Below are 16534 nucleotides of genomic sequence, written 5' to 3'. Positions count from 1 at the left end.
AGCTTATTTTGCCAAAAACAACTTCTGTTGACTTTTTAGAACAAGTTTGACTCGACAATTAACACGCATATAGTGGGAATCAGAGAACACCCTTTTGAGGGTTTGTTTCCCACATAATTACCAACATAAGTGTGGTTTCAATTTGAGAAATGACTGAGTAAAACTCGCTTAATCGGAAAGTCAAAGCATAAGAATAATAGTTTGACTTTTAGCAATTAATCGATGCAAGAACGAATTAGAGACTGAATTAGGAGCTTACAAAGGTCCTATTGATGCTTAGTTAACACTAGGATGTTGCCTTGATGATCAGAAATGCTCCAGAAATGCTTGAGAGAGTTTTGCAAGTTGAGAGTGTTCTTGATCACAAAAGGAAATGCCAAGAAATGGGGTTTGATCTGATTTAAAGAGGGATTCAGAGGTTTGAGGATAGGTTACTATAGTCCTAGGCATGCAAGGGTGTTCATTGGTGCAAAGGGAGGTGCTACCAGCTGTTACACACCTCAATTTCGGACCAAATATGCAAAATTCGCAAATTTCTGATGCTGGGGGGTTCACGCGGCCCGCCTAAGGATTCCCAGGCGGGTCGCCTGGGGTCTGCAGGCCCAAAAACTTTCAAACATTGGCAGATTTGGTCCCTGTCCTTGCACGCGATGTTTCGGCTACTTATTTTGACTCGTAAACCCCCAAACTTGGTTTTTAAGAACCTTGGGACATTTACCAACATGGAAATGTCCTCGGATAACTTTGCGCTCAACCGAAAAGCCAAGAAATTCGACGTTGACGCTTTTAGTCCCTCAAGTACGGTTTTGGCCATAACTTTCTCATACGTTGACGAAACTTCACGAAATTTTTACCACATATTCTAGTGAGTATATTTTAGCATTATAAAGCTTCGGGTCTGCCAAAAGTTCACTCAGAGGTATAAATTCAACATGTTGACACTTTTGGCCCCTATAGTTTGCAATACTTCACTTTTGTGCAATTTCCGCGTCGTATGAACCATGAACCATCCGTTTAAGGTTATAAACATTATGTAGGGTTATCATAGAGTCTATTTATCCATTATTGACACTTTGGACCCTTACGTTCCATAGTTTTCACTGTTTGTCACTTTTAGTCCCTCTAAAGTATGTTTTCACATACCGGAACCTTATGACACGTGTCAAGACATTATTGGACGGAAATTTTCGAGGTGTTACAACAGCTGGGAAAGGCATCTGCCACTTGTGGAATTTTCGTATAATAACAGCTACCACACCAGCATTAAAGCTGCTCCATTTGAGGCATTGTACGGACGTAAATGCCGGTCACCCCTCTGTTGGGCAGAGGTGGGGGATAGTCAAATCACTGGTCCAGAACATGTGGTAGACACTACTGAGCGGATTGCTCAAATACGACAACGCATGGCGGCCGCTCGTGACCGTCAGAAGGCTTACGCCGATAAGGGCAGGAAACCACTTGAGCTCCAGGTTGGGGAGCGGGTATTACTCAAAGTTTCACCCTGGAAGGGTGTTGTTCGTTTTGGTAAACGAGGCAAACTCAACCCACGATACGTTGGACCTTTCGAAATCATTGAGAAAATAGGCAAAGTGGCCTACAGACTGAAATTACCAGCAGAACTCGGTGCAGTTCACAACGTTTTCCATGTGTCAAATCTGAAGAAGTGTCTGTCAGATGAGACGCACGTAGTTCCTCTGAAGGAACTCACGATCGACGAACAGTTGAAATTCGTCGAAGAACCTGTCGAGATCACGGACCGGGATGTTAAGGTCCTCAAGAGCACTAGAATACCCCTTGTTCGAGTTCGTTGGAACTCACGTCGCGGCCCAGAGTTTACCTGGGAGCGCGAAGATCGGATGAAACAAAAGTATCCCCAACTGTTTGAGAACAGTACAAACGCTACTGAGGCTGAAGCTACGGAATTTCGGGACGAAATTCCAGATCAACGGGGGGTGGATGTGACACCCCAGGATAACCGGGAAAACCTTACAACTTGACTAGCTTCCTCAGTGAGTGCCATCAAATTTCGGGACGAAATTTCTTTCAACTTGGGGATGATGTGACAACTCGAAATTTAGAACCTTTCGTTGTAACTTGCTTGTACATTATGTGACTAGTTGACTGACTAAACTTAATGATAAACGTGAACTTTTATGTGCTTGGTATGTATGCATTTGTATATATATATATGTGTACGTGTTATATGCGAGCCGAGAACCCAACCCGAGAACAAAGAACCCGACTCGAGACCATGAGGTCTCGAGTGAATAGTGACCGAATGGGCCTTTGGGCCGAGAACCTAGTGGCCGGTTGGGCCTTTGGGCCGTAAACCCCCACTCGAAACCATGAAGGGTGCACCACTTGAACTAGCCTATATAAACCACACCTTAGTTATTTTCACCATTGGTTGAACAAGAACACACACACACTCTCCTATCTTCTCTCTCACTAGAACTCTAGAACACAAACACACCTCCAAGACTCTCGGATCCAATCGGTTGACACAAGAACCCTCGGATTTGGACTTTGGATCGGCACACACACACACATCACCAACCGGTTAGTATTTTTATGGTTGATTTTTGTTGTGTTTTGTGATGTATGATAAAATGCATGAGATGATGTTTATTGTTAGTATTTCTTGATGATCATTGTTGAATGCTTAGTGATAGTATGTTCATGTTATGCTTGTGCTTAAATGGATGCATGAATGAGATGATGTTTTATGTGTGCTAAAAAGTTTTAGTGTTGGAATGTGTTGCTAAAGAACTCATGACATCTTGTGTTAAATAGAGTTTAAACTACTAGATTTTGATGATACATGAAATCGGTTTACATATGTCATGAAATCGGCTTAGAATAGAGACAAGCTTGTGTTGTTATGCTCAAAAGTTTAATGGTTGTTCATAGTTTGGTTGAATAGGTGTTAAATAAGTTATGAACTTGATGAAGATGGTTTTGAATATATGAAGAACACTTTGAATGATAGTCAAAGATATGAAAACCCTTGTGATTTTGATCCATTTTGACTAATAACCTGATTAGGAAAACTGTTAGTGGAATTCTATTGGTTATTTCCTGATTTGGGCCTGATTACATTGTACCATTTGGCTGACTACATCTGCATCAACACCTGAACGTGAAAATGACAGCATACCGACTCGCAATCACACGGTTGCGACTCGCAACCACAGCGTGACAACTCGAGACCACGCGGTTGCGACTCGCAACCATAGCAGGACAAGCCGAGACCACAGGTTACGAGTCCCGTTGCGACTCGAGACCTCAGCATGACAAGCCGAAACCACGGTTGCGACACCGGTTGCGACTCGCAACCACCTGAGATCAGCACAAACAGCATGACTCGAGACCATGCTTGCGAGTCCGGTTGCGACTCGAGACCACACTTTTGGGCCTAGGTTAGTGGGCCGGACTTAGGAACTTCTGTGCTTCTGTGACGTATTGTTTGGGCCTGTTACTACGAGCCCAACTGTTTGGGCCTCACACTTGGACTTTGGGTTTGTATTTGACTGTTAACTGTGAACTGTGTATGTTAAACGTGTTGCCATGATTATTACCCGTGTTTGCCATACGTATTGAACATTCGTGCACTGCTTGGTTTGAATCTGATTATAAGTGGTATCCATGTTAGGACGTAATTGACTACTTGCGACTTGATTGATCTTTCTGTGATTAACTGCCGAGCAAACCAAGGTGAGTTCACACCCTCTACAAAGCATGGGATTCCCTGGGTTGGGAACGGGGTTAAGGAATGTGGATTCCTCGTCCTCCTTGGGTAGGACGTCAGTGGTTCAGGAATGTGATTCCTCGTCCGGATGGACGGATAAACGTACTAGACTAAAACTCTATCACGAAGTCCCTCCTTTTTGTATCGACTAATCGCCGGGCCAATGGCGAGCGGGTCATTAGTTAGATAGCGCTATTTAGGTCTGACAAGCCTCACACCGTGCCGCAGAGGACGGGCGTGAACTAATGGATCTGGGGCACGTCAATGATGATAGACATTGATGTTTTCAGGGCACATAAACATGACTACAGTCAGCAGTCGATATGGTAACGAGTCTAGTGTACGCATGGGGTAGCCCCCACGGCCGAAACGCCTGATAACTATCATGGGGTAGCCCCCACGGCCGGAGTGCCGGAGTAACTGGGAATGAACATGTCACGTTTTTAAACTATGGGGTAACCCCCACGGCAGGATGCCAGTTAAAGGAAACTGTTTTCGGAATAACTAAAACAAACACCCAACCGTGAACTCACTCAACTAGTTGTTGACTCGTTACTACATGCTTTGCAGGACCATAGGTACTCAGCTGGAGCTTGCATGGAGGAGGATCGTTGTGGGACACGGATCGCTACGTGCTATGTTAAACTTGGAACTTTTTGAACTTATGTTATAACTTTAAACTTATGCTTCCGCTTGCAACTTAACTTGTTTGTTTTGAAACACCAATTGTATTGGTTAAACTTTTATAACTGTTTATATGCTTGTTCAGTATGATTGGTGGCTGGATCCTGGTCAGTCACGCCTCCAAGCGGTAGTACTCCGCAGGTGGGATTTTGGGGGTGTGACACTGTCAATCAACTATCTCAGTTTCTTCATTGCCCAACAGTTGATCATTTTCGAGCAGTTAAACGCCTCTTACGGTATGTCAAAGGCACACTTTCATTTGGTCTTTCCTATAGCAGCTCACACCCGCCGGATATCGTTGGTTACTCTGATGCAGATTGGGCTCGATGTCTAGATACGCGCCGCTCCACATATGGTTATTCAATTTTCCTAGGTGGTAATTTAGTCTCTTGGAGTGCGAAGAAGCAGCCTACAGTCTCCAGGTCTAGCTGCGAATCTGAATACCGTGCTATGGCTAACACGACTGCTGAACTTGTTTGGATCACTCATCTCTTACGAGAATTGCATGCTCTACCACCTGATCGCCCAACGCTACTTTGTGACAACAAGAGTGCCCTCTTTATGACTCAGAACCCCGTGTTTCACAAACGTGCTAAACACATTGACTTGGATTATCATTTTATTCGTGAGTTGGTTAATTTTGGAAAACTATATACTAAGTTTGTCCCAACCATTCTCCAGGTGGCTGACATTTTTACTAAAAGTCTTCCGCGCGCCCAATTTGTTGTTTTTCGTGACATGCTTCGTCTCGGTCAGCCACCGTTTCGATTGAAGGGGGGTATTAGAGGAAATGATTTGTAAATAATTGTATTTATTTAGCTTATTTATTATCTTGTAAATTAGTGGTTGACTCTCCTTATTTACAGGAGAGATTTTTGTATATCTTTGAATATAAATACACATATCGATCACCTCATTGATCATTGAGGTTTGATCTCTTACAACGATAACCATTACAGGTAGGCCGGACCCGTGTGTCTAACTTTGGTATATACGGGCTTCTACAATATTGTTACGGGCTAAAACGAGCCGATATTTTATGAGCAATGGCCATAAGTGATAATGGACATAATAAATAATAAAAATAAAAATAAATAAAATAAGATTAAGGAGGAAGCAGTTATAAGAGTAGATCGTCAATTGTTCGGCATCGCTCATCACCTGAGTTCACCAGCAAATCTTGCATTGATTCGCAAATCATCGCGAATCTGGTTAGGGTTTACTCGATCTGCATCAACTTACTATAAATCTTCGCCAATCAGGTTACACTTTACTCGATTTGCATCTACTTCTCTTCCTCTTCACAGTAGTAATCTAAATCTTAGCGAATCAGGTTAGGGTTTACTCGATCTGCATCCCCATTTTTCTTTTTTTGCCTCAGATTTTTGTTCTCGATCTACTTTCCTGAGCTGTTTATGACTAGATTCTACACATTTTGAACAACAATTTGGTAACTAAGTCGAGTTAATACTGCACAGATTTTGATGTCAATTGAGTTAATCGCAATTTAATTAGCTTACAACGACGGATTATTTTCATGATGTCAATTGAGTTATTCGCAATTTGATTAGCTTACTTGAAGATTGAAGAAAATGTATTAAAATCATTCAGATCTCAACGGAACTATGTGTTGCATATGTTCAAATTGGGAACATATGATCGTGTGCTCATGAATTGCAAAAGCATATAGATGTTAGGGTTTTGGGACTTGTTTGTATAAATCAGATTATTTATAAATCTTAGTTAGTCATGGCATTGGCAGGTGCTGGTTGATACACATATAGTAGATTTCTAAATTATTATTATTATTTTTTTTGCAAAATAATCATTTTTAAAATTAGCAGTTCTGATCCGAAACCGTTATGACGCGATCACGTTTAAAACTTGGCTTGCCGCTCGTTCTAACCCGCTCGTTTTACCAGGCCTAGTTGCGGGTGCTCTGATCAGACAGAGTATATTGAGATTTTTTAGAGTGTAAAATGTACATATTATTATCTAATGTCATGGCTTGTAAGTTGTAACTAATGTTTTCTAAAAGGATTTTGCATCTATACACTAAGGATCCCTTACAAATGAGAAATATTCAATGCATATTAAATAAGTTTGATTTTACGTTGTAATAAAATTAAATGCCTATGCTTTTAGAGCATACTTTGGATGTTTCCTTTATTGGAATTTCGTATATCTTTATTTGTGTTTATCTTGATAAAAAATGGTACAAATTTTGTAACTTCCACTGTTGAACGCATTTTTCACACTTCGCATCAGAACCTGGAAGACCGGAAAAAAGCTACCAACTCATCAGACAACTCAAAACATACTCTTTACTCTGACGAAATCGCCACTGCAGACCATCAACATCCACCATGGAGCCATCACCACGGAGCTCCAACTAAACCACCGTCATCTTATTGTGGCCAGATCTTACCGGAGAGACTAAGGGGATGGCTTCTCCGGAAGCCGATTCCCGCCTTATCCGCAGCGTCCTCGTCCCCGCCTTAGAGAAGATCATCAACAACAGTTCGTGGCGCAAACACTCCAAACTTGGCACCGAATGCAAATCCGTACTTGAACGTGTTACTTCCGAAAAACCGCCTCCGTTATCCCCTACTTCCCCTTCACCGAAGGAAAAGCAATCAGATGTTGAGACGATATCACATTCTCAACTTCCAGGTGTCCTGCATGATTCTGGTTCCAATGAACTAAGCTTAGATGAATCAGAAGTCATTTTAAGTCCACTCATCAAAGCTTGCTCTTCTGGAGATCTGAAGATCGCGGAGCCAGCGTTAGTCTGTATACAGAAACTGATAGCGTACGGACATTTACGCGGCGAATCGGATCCTACGGGTGGACCCGATGCGAAGCTGTTGTCTAGACTGATCGAATCGGTTTGTAAATGTTGTGAGTTGGGAGATGAAGGAGTGGAGTTGCTGGTGTTGAAGACGATCTTATCAGCTGTGACGTCCGTGCAGTTGAGGATACACGGTGATAGTTTATTGGAGATCGTGAGGACTTGTTATGATATATTCTTAAGCAGTAAGAACGTGGTGAATCAGACGACGGCTAAGGCTTCATTGATTCAGATGCTTGTGATCGTGTTTAGGAGGATGGAGGCTGATTCATCGACAGTGCCGGTGCAACCCATTGTGGTGGCTGAGTTGATGGAGCCGCCTGAGAAGAGCGGAGACGAAGACGGGCCGATGACAACGTTCGTTCAAGGGTTTATTAGCAAGGTTATGCAGGAAATAGACGGGGTTTTGAATCAGGGAACTCCGGTGGGATCAAATGGGGGTGCAACTGCACATGATGGGGCGTTTGAGACACGTACCTCCACCACAGAGACCACAAATCCCGCTGATTTGTTGGATTCGACAGATAAAGATATGTTGGATGCAAAATATTGGGAAATGAGCATGTATAAAACCGCTTTGGAGGGCCGAAAAGGGGAATTGGCGGATGGAGACGGAGAGAAGGATGACGATTTAGATGTGCAGATCGGGAATAAGCTGAGACGGGATGCGTTTTTGGTGTTTAGAGCGTTATGTAAGCTATCAATGAAGACTCCCCCAAAGGAGGCATTGGCAGATCCACAGTTGATGCGAGGAAAAATCGTTGCATTGGAATTGCTTAAGATTTTGTTGGAGAACGCGGGAGCTGTTTTTAGAACTAGTGAAAGGTACTTACTTACGCATGTTCTTTTCCTCCTTTCAAATCGTCATTTTTCTTTCATGTTAAACTTTTATTTTCTTTTCTTGTTTGAACAGATTCTTGGGTGCCATTAGGCAGTATCTATGCTTGTCGTTGTTGAAGAACAGTGCATCAACCCTCGTGATCGTGTTTCAGATCTCATGTTCCATTTTCTTTAGCTTAGTATCAAGATTCAGAGCCGGGTTAAAAGCAGAAATCGGAGTATTTTTTCCAATGATTGTTCTTAGGGTTCTAGAAAATGTTGCCCAACCTAATTTCCAACAGAAGATGATAGTACTGCGGTTTTTCGAAAGGCTGTGTGATGATTCACAGATCTTGGTAGATATCTTCATCAACTATGATTGTGATGTCAACTCATCTAACATATTTGAGAGGACCGTAAATGGACTTCTTAAAACAGCTCAAGGTGTCCTACCTGGCGTTACGACCACTCTTTTGCCAGCTCAGGACGCAGCGTTAAAACATGAAGCCATGAAGTGCTTAATCGCTGTTTTAAAATCAATGGGTGATTGGATGAACAAACAAATGCACATTCCTGATCCTCACTCGGAAAAAAAAGTTGAAGCCATTGAAAACAATCCTGAAAATGGGGACTTACCTATAGAACACGGGAATGTAAATGCAAATGAAAATGAATCTGTTGATGGATTAGATTCTAATACTGAAGCTTCTAGTGAAGTTTCAGATGCTTCAACGTTTGAGCAACGACGGGCTTACAAGCTTGAACTTCAGGTTAATATTATTTTAGTTTTTAGAGTAAAATGCCATTTTCGTCCCTGAGATTTGGCCAGTTTTGGAACTTTTGTCCAAAGGTTTGTTTTTCTGCATCTGGATCCAAAAGGTTTATAATGTTGCCATTTTCATCCGGCTCGTTAACTCCATCCAATTTTCTCTGTTAAATCAGGGGTATTTCGTCTTTTCTTTCAACTTAAAGGGCAATTTGGTCTTTTTCACATTATGTCAAAAGACCGAATACCCCCGAAAAGACCGAATTGCCCTTTAAGTTAACAAAAAGATGGAAATATCCCTGACTTTATGAAGAAAAATGGATGGAGTTAACGAGCCGGATGAAAATGGCAAGATTTCAAACCTTTGGATCCGGATGTGAAAAAACAAATATTTGGACGAAAGTCGCAAAACTGGCCAAACCTCAGGGACGAAAATGGCATTTTACTCTTTTAGTTTTTATATTTGACTCTATTTCATCTGGCATTTTTTTTGAGAAATCTAATACTACATTAATGGCAGGAAGGTATATCTCTTTTTAATAGAAAACCGAAAAAGGGTATCGAGTTCTTGATCAAAGTGAATAAAGTGGGAAATTCACCTGAAGAAATAGCAGATTTCTTAAAGAACGCTTCTGGTTTAAACAAAACTTTGATTGGGGATTACCTTGGGGAACGAGAAGATCTTTCACTGAAAGTGATGCATGCCTACGTTGACTCGTTTGACTTTGAAGGTATGGAATTCGATGAGGCAATCAGATCTTTTCTAAGGGGATTTAGATTGCCTGGCGAGGCACAGAAGATTGATCGAATTATGGAAAAATTCGCTGAGCGTTACTGTAAATGTAATCCAAAAGCATTCATTAGTGCCGATACAGCTTATGTTCTTGCTTACTCTGTTATACTGCTAAATACAGATGCTCATAATCCCATGGTCAAAAATAAGGTAAAATCAATACATTAAATTTGATGCTTAATTGGCGGTTGGCCTGTAAACGAACCGAACAAACACTAACACATGCATGTTCGTGTTCGTTCATTTAACTTTAACCATACACGAACATATAATCGAACACATTTTTGTGTTCGTGTTCGTTCATTAAGAAAATGGGCATGTTCGTTTATGTTTGTTCGTTTAAAACCTAAACGAACAGTTCATGAACGTAAACGGACATAAACAAACAAACGAACATAAAACAACATAAATGAATATAAATGACCAAACATAAATAGACATAAAGTAGCTTTTTTATACAAATTATTGGTTGATGACAATAAGTTATATTGGAAAGCCCAATTAATGTATATAAGTAGAAAAAAACCTCTCTTATGTTTATATTTATATAAGCCCATATGTATCTATTAAAATATTAACGAACATAAACGAACGAACGTAAACGGGCGTTGACGAACATAAATGAACGAACAACATGTGTGTTCATGTTCGCTCGTTTAATTAAATGAACAAATAATTTTGTTCATGTTTGTTCGTTTATTTAATAAACGAACTTCCCGCTGAACAAGTTCACGGACAGTTCATGAACGTTCGGTTCGTTTACAGGCCTAATTGGCGGCACTCTTAACCATATATTGTTGCTAATATTGAACATATGTATGAACTATGCAGATGTCAGCGGATGATTTTATAAGAAATAATCGTGGCATAGATGATGGGAAAGATTTACCTGCAGAGTACCTGATATCGTTATACGAACGAATATCGAAAAACGAAATTAAAATGAAGGAAGATGATCTAGCCCTTAAACAGAAGCAGTCATCAAATTCAAACAGGATTTTAGGTTTAGACAGTATACTAAATATTGTGGTGCGAAAGAGAGGTGATGAAAACAATACGAGTGATGATCTTATGCAACACATGCAAGAACAGTTCAAAGAAAAAGCACAAAAATCTGAGTAAGACGCAACATTTATTCATTAAGAAGAATAATTACTGAAATCGTTTATGCTTTTTACATATATTGTTTATTGTCGCTTTGTAGGTCTGTTTATTATGCTGCAACGGATGTTTTTATACTTAGATTCATGCTAGAGGCATGTTGGGCTCCTATGCTGGCTGCGTTTACTGTTCCTTTTGACCAAAGTGAGGACGATATAGTAATTTCCCAATGTATAGAAGGGTTCCGGTATGCAATACATGTGACATCAGCAATGTCGATGAAGACTCATCGAGATGCTTTTGTGACATCACTTGCAAAGTTTACTTGTCTTCATTCACCAGCAGATATTAAACAAAAGAATATAGAAGCCATCAAGGTTTGTGTTATTATTTATATATATATATATATAACAATAACAATTACGAACTTTGATGAACAGTAGATTTGCCTTTTGACCTTTTTTTGTCTTCTTTTTTGTCACAATAGTAGATTTGACTTTTGACCTTTTTATTTTTGTGTTTCCTTTTTATCTTTCAGCATTTACACTTGCAACCCATTAATTTTCTAAACACTTTGTAATTGAATTTTACGTTTTCAGTTGGTCTATGTTTTGACATAAATTTTGTTTGGAAGCGAGCCGGGTCAAATGTAATACGTTTTAATTAAGCGGTATAAATTCGAGTTACTTTACGTTTCGACACCGCCGCAACGCGCCGTACCATAATTTAACTTAAAAAAACACTATTTTCTTACGTGCTTATTTTTGTGCACATGCTGGTATAAATTCAAGTTTGTTTACGTTTCAATGTAATTTTTTTCCGGAAATATGTTGGGTCAAATATGATACGTTTTCGTATTTATTTTTATGTATGTTTTCAGTTGGTCTACGTTTTGACGTAAATTTTGTTCGGAAACCAATGGGGTCAAATATAATATGTTTTCGACGATATAAATCTGAGTGACTTTATTACATAATTACGTTTCGACGCTGTGGCAATGCGCCACAAGTTACTAGTTTTTAACATTTACTAAAACCTTTTTTTACATAAATTTCATATTCATATTTATTGTTTCACAGGCCATTGTTACAGTTGCATATGAAGACGGGAATTACCTACAGGAAGCCTGGGAGCATATTTTAACATGTGTTTCTCGATTTGAGCATTTGCATTTATTGGGAGAGGGGGCCCCACCAGATGCTACTTTCTTTGCCGTTACTCAGAACGAATCTAACAAATCACAGTCAAAGACAAAGTCAAACATCCTTCCGGTACTTAATAAAAAGGGAGCTAGTAGAATCCACCAGGTGGCAGCTGCTATGAGACGCGGTTCGTATGATAGTGCTGGCATTGGCGGCAATGCTTCTGCTGGTATGACACCCGAGCAGGTCAACAATTTGGTCAACAACTTAAGCTTGTTGGAACAAGTCGGAGAAATGAACCGTATTTTCACAAGAAGCCAGAAATTAAACAGCGTGGCTATAATCGACTTTGTGAAAGCACTTTGTAAAGTGTCTATGGAGGAGCTACGTTCTACTTCTGATCCCAGAGTATTCAGCCTCACAAAAATAGTTGAAATTGCGTATGCATCTCATTCCTTACCACATCAGCTCTGCCATGTCAGCAGTTAGTTTCTGTTAGAAGCAGTTGACAAACAAAATTAACTGCTGACATGTAAAGGCTGATGTATATCTCTATCACTATCAGCACGCGTTTTTATCTTTATCGTAAATAATTTGTTTTTTTTTTGCTGATCAGGCACTACAACATGAACCGGATCAGGCTTGTGTGGACGAGCATCTGGAATGTACTATCTGATTTTTTTGTGGCAATAGGATGCTCCGAGAATTTGTCAATTGCGATATTCGCAATGGACTCCTTACGGCAACTATCTATGAAATTTTTGGAGCGAGAAGAATTATCGAATTACAACTTTCAGAATGATTTTATGAAGCCTTTTGTGATTGTTATGCGCAAAAGCAGTGCTGTTGAAATTCGAGAATTGATTATCCGATGTACCTCTCAGATGGTTTTATCACGTGTCAATAACGTCAAGTCTGGATGGAAAAGCATGTTCATGGTATCAAATTTAAATTTATTTTTTATATTTTATATTTGTGTCCTTTTTTTATTTCTGATTTTGTGAACATATATCAGGTCTTCACAGCAGCAGCTTCTGATGACCACAAAAGCATTGTACTTCTTGCCTTTGAAATAATCGAGAAAATAATTCGAGATTATTTCCCATACATTACGGAGACTGAAACCACAACTTTTACCGATTGTGTAAATTGTTTGATTGCTTTTACCAATAACCGATCAGACAAAGATATTAGTCTCAGTGCAATCAATTTCTTGCGTTTCTGTGCTGCCAAACTTGCTGAAGGAGATCTAGGATCCTCTTCAATATCCGTTTCGCCACGTCAGCAAGGAAAGGATGCGAAATATGAGTTGGCATATAAGGAAGATCATCTATACTTCTGGTTTCCGTTATTGGCTGGTGAGAAATATAATTAACTTCAATTGATGTTGAGGTGACAAACCTATACCACCCGTTTTTAGAATTGACCGCGTAATTTTGTTCATAGAATGGAATGCATTTTTCTATTAACAAAGTGTTATTTTAATAATTATGTTTATTAAATCGACATTTTGAAATGAGTAAAGTACACAAATGGTCCCTGTGGTTTACCAAAATTTTAGATTTGGTTCCTAGCTTTTCAAATATACATGAGTGGTCCCTGTGGTTTGCACTTTGTAACACATTTAGTCCCCAGCTTTAACAAAAATCACATGGATGGTCCCTGTGGTTTGCACTTTATAACGCATTTAGTCCCTAACTTGGACATGCTGAAACCTTTAGATTTGTTGGCTGGGGACTAAATGCGTTACAAAGTGAAAACCACAGGGACCATTCATGTACTTCTGAAAAACTAGAGACCAAATCCAAAAGTTTGGTAAACCACAAGGACCATCCATGTACTTCACTTTTTTGAAATTGAAAATGGCAATAGAAGTTACCGGTCAACTTGAGCCAGACAGGCCCATTTGACCATTTTTTTTAAATTTGCTTGTTTCGCAGGTTTGTCTGAACTCAGCTTTGACCCGAGGCCCGAGATTAGGGAAAGTGCCCTTCAAGTACTTTTTGATACATTAAGGAATTATGGTCATCTCTTCTCTTTATCATTATGGGGGAAAGTGTTTGACTCGGCTCTCTTTCCGATCTTTGACTATGTTCGGCATGCGTCTGATTCTGCCACCAATACCGACACAGACGAGCTTGATCAAGACTCTTGGCTGTATGAGACATGCACTCTTGCACTCCAATTAGTCATGGATCTTTTCGTTAACTTTTACGACACTGTTAATCCGCTTCTGGAGAAAGTTCTAGTATTATTGGTAAGTTTTATCAAGCGTCCTCATCAAAGCCTTGCGGGTATTGGTATTGCTGCGTTTGTTCGTTTGATGAGTAGTGCCGGGGAATTCTTTACTGATGATAAGTGGCTTGAAGCGGTTTTGTCACTTAAGGAAGCCGCTAATGCAACACTTCCGTATTTAGCTTCTATTCTTAACAAAGATAGCATGAACTTGAACTATGAAGATGCTCCAACGGTGCAAAGTAATGGGGCCCATGATGACAATTCGGAGAACCTGCAGACGAATCAGTTATATGTTGCCGTTTCTGATGCTAAGTGTCATGCTGCAGTTCAGCTTTTGTTGATCCAAGTATGTATAGCTATATGCTTATTAAACATTAGGCCTGTAAATGAACCAAATGAACACGAACATATAATTGAACAGAATTTTGTGTTCGTGTTCGTTCATCAAGAAAATGGGCATCTTCGTGTTCGTTTATAACCTAAACGAACAGTTCACGAACATAAACAAACAAACTTAAGCGAACATAATTTAACAAATATAAAACAATACAAATGTACATAAATGACCAAACATAAACATACCTAAAATAGCTTTTTTATATAAATTATTGATTAATTACGAGGAGTTCTATTGGAAAGCATATTTTTAGAACTGGAAAGCCCAATTATCAATTAGTTATATGTATATAAGTAGTTAGAAAACCTCTTTTATGTTTATATTTGTATAGATACAACTCCATATGTATTTGTTAAAATATAAACGAACGTTCGTTCATGCTCGTTTATTAAATAAACGAACAAATTAATTTATTCATGTCCGTTCGTTTGTTAAATAAATGAACATAAACGAACCTTCTGCCGAACAAATTCACGAACAGTTCATGAACGTTCAGTTCGTTTACAGGAAACATTCTCACAAGAATGATCTTTTTTTGTTGTTTTTTGTCCATTAAAAAAAATAATAATCTCTTTAAATCTGGCAGGCAATAACGGAGATCTACAACATGTATAGACACCATCTATCAGCAAAAAACATCATGGTTCTATATGACGCGGTGCACACAGTGGCAAGTCATGCTCACAAAGTAAACATTAACGCCACATTGCGATCCAAGTTACAAGAGCTTCAACCCATGGCACAAATGCAAGATCCGCCGCTATTACGTCTCGAAAACGAATCCTACCAAATCTGCCTGACTTTTATACAAAATCTCGCAATCGATAAACCGCCGTTTTACGAGGAATCAGTAGTGGAATCATCACTCGTTTCCCTTTGCCAAGAAGTCCTAAAATGCTACATCGAGTTAGCACTTCCTGCAACTATGAACGAGTCGTCTCATGAAGCCCACCCTCGTTGGTTGGTACCATTGGGCTCTGGTAAAAAGAGAGAATTGGCTGCTCGTGCTCCGGTTATTGTCGTAACCCTACAAGCTATATGTAGTTTTGATGATTCGTTGTTTGAGAAGCATCTGTCTAGCTACTTCCCCCTGTTTTCAAGCTTGATACGGTGTGAACACGGGTCTAGTGACGTTCAAGTGGCTCTCAGTGAAATGCTTAGTTCTTCTGTAGGACCCGTTCTATTCCGTTTATGTTGATATGGTGTTTTTACGCTGTGTGTATTATCGTTAGTCATGCTTCACTACTTTAGAAAGGAATAGGTTTGATAGAGAGTTTTGTTGTATCTTGGTCACAAATTCTCATATGTTGTAACAAATATTGCTCATCTTTTAGTATTTTTAAAGTGATACAATTTTCCATCTAAATTGTCTTTGATAACCATAAATTGTTGCAAGTTATCTCTCTTTTTTTTGAACAAACGAGTGAAGCTGCCATAAAAAGAACCAAAGATCAAACCCAGCCAGGAGCTGGAGAAACCAAGTTTCCTCTATCGGGAGCGTTATGTCACGGGGTTATCTTTCGATCCATGTGTGGCGTATTAGGAGTGCGGTGCTAGCTCTCGACTAGTGGTGCGTTCGTCGTAGACACGACTAGGCACGTACACTTCATTGACACCGAGACTGTCCTTGATAAAGTCCCGGACTAGCTAGTGAACCTAAGCGTTCAAGCACAACCCATAGCATAACGACCTTCGAATACTTGGCCCGTGACAGTTAGCTGCTGCACAAATCACTCGATAAATCTAACTATTTTGATTTCCCTGAATGGTCATAATTCTTGAGGGTGAGATCTCTTGAAACACGATCGCATACTTGGGGCTTCAATGAACTTCAAACTCACACCGAACGAGACATTCTTTGGATCGCGTTCCTCTTGTTTTATATCTCCTTGTTCCAAACAGTCCTTATCTTATCCATACGATGCGAGTCACTGGGACAGAACACTGGAACAGGTTCACATTATATCTCCCCGTGCAACTCAAGGCCTGGTGTGT

At 39.8% G+C, this 16534-nt stretch overlaps 1 protein-coding gene across 2 annotated transcripts; it reads left to right on the top strand.

Moving 5' to 3' along the window:
- The first annotated feature begins 5553 nt into the window (after positions 1-5553).
- Positions 5554-15905, top strand: LOC110937723 (brefeldin A-inhibited guanine nucleotide-exchange protein 2). 2 transcript variants are annotated; one of them, XM_022180177.2, is made up of 11 exons: positions 5554-5694; positions 6701-8108; positions 8197-8872; positions 9389-9811; positions 10493-10779; positions 10866-11139; positions 11842-12344; positions 12521-12842; positions 12920-13262; positions 13845-14488; positions 15126-15905. In XM_022180177.2, the coding sequence occupies exons 2-11, from the start codon at positions 6877-6879 to the stop codon at positions 15735-15737; spliced, it is 5316 nt and encodes a 1771-aa protein (XP_022035869.1). In that variant the 5' UTR covers positions 5554-5694; positions 6701-6876; the 3' UTR covers positions 15738-15905. The 2 variants fall into 2 exon arrangements, with proteins under 2 accessions (XP_022035869.1, XP_035844630.1); XM_035988737.1 differs by lacking the exon at positions 5554-5694 and adding an exon at positions 5750-5765.
- Positions 15906-16534: the final 629 nt, after the last annotated feature.

Source organism: Helianthus annuus, chromosome 4 (assembly GCF_002127325.2).
Source record: "Helianthus annuus cultivar XRQ/B chromosome 4, HanXRQr2.0-SUNRISE, whole genome shotgun sequence".
In the NCBI taxonomy this organism is placed as follows: Eukaryota; Viridiplantae; Streptophyta; class Magnoliopsida; order Asterales; family Asteraceae; genus Helianthus; species Helianthus annuus.
Note: the sequence above shows the minus strand (reverse complement) of the source record. Positions and strands in the feature narration are given on the sequence as shown.

Excerpts from the sequence above, each read along its gene's own strand:
- LOC110937723 (XM_022180177.2), top strand. The coding sequence starts at position 6,877 with ATGGCTTCTCCGGAAGCCGATTCCCGCCTTATCCGCAGCGTCCTCGTC. Across the intron at positions 9,812-10,492 it reads ATCCCATGGTCAAAAATAAG|ATGTCAGCGGATGATTTTAT; the intron begins GTAAAATCAATA and ends TGAACTATGCAG. Across the intron at positions 10,780-10,865 it reads GAAAAAGCACAAAAATCTGA|GTCTGTTTATTATGCTGCAA; the intron begins GTAAGACGCAAC and ends GTCGCTTTGTAG.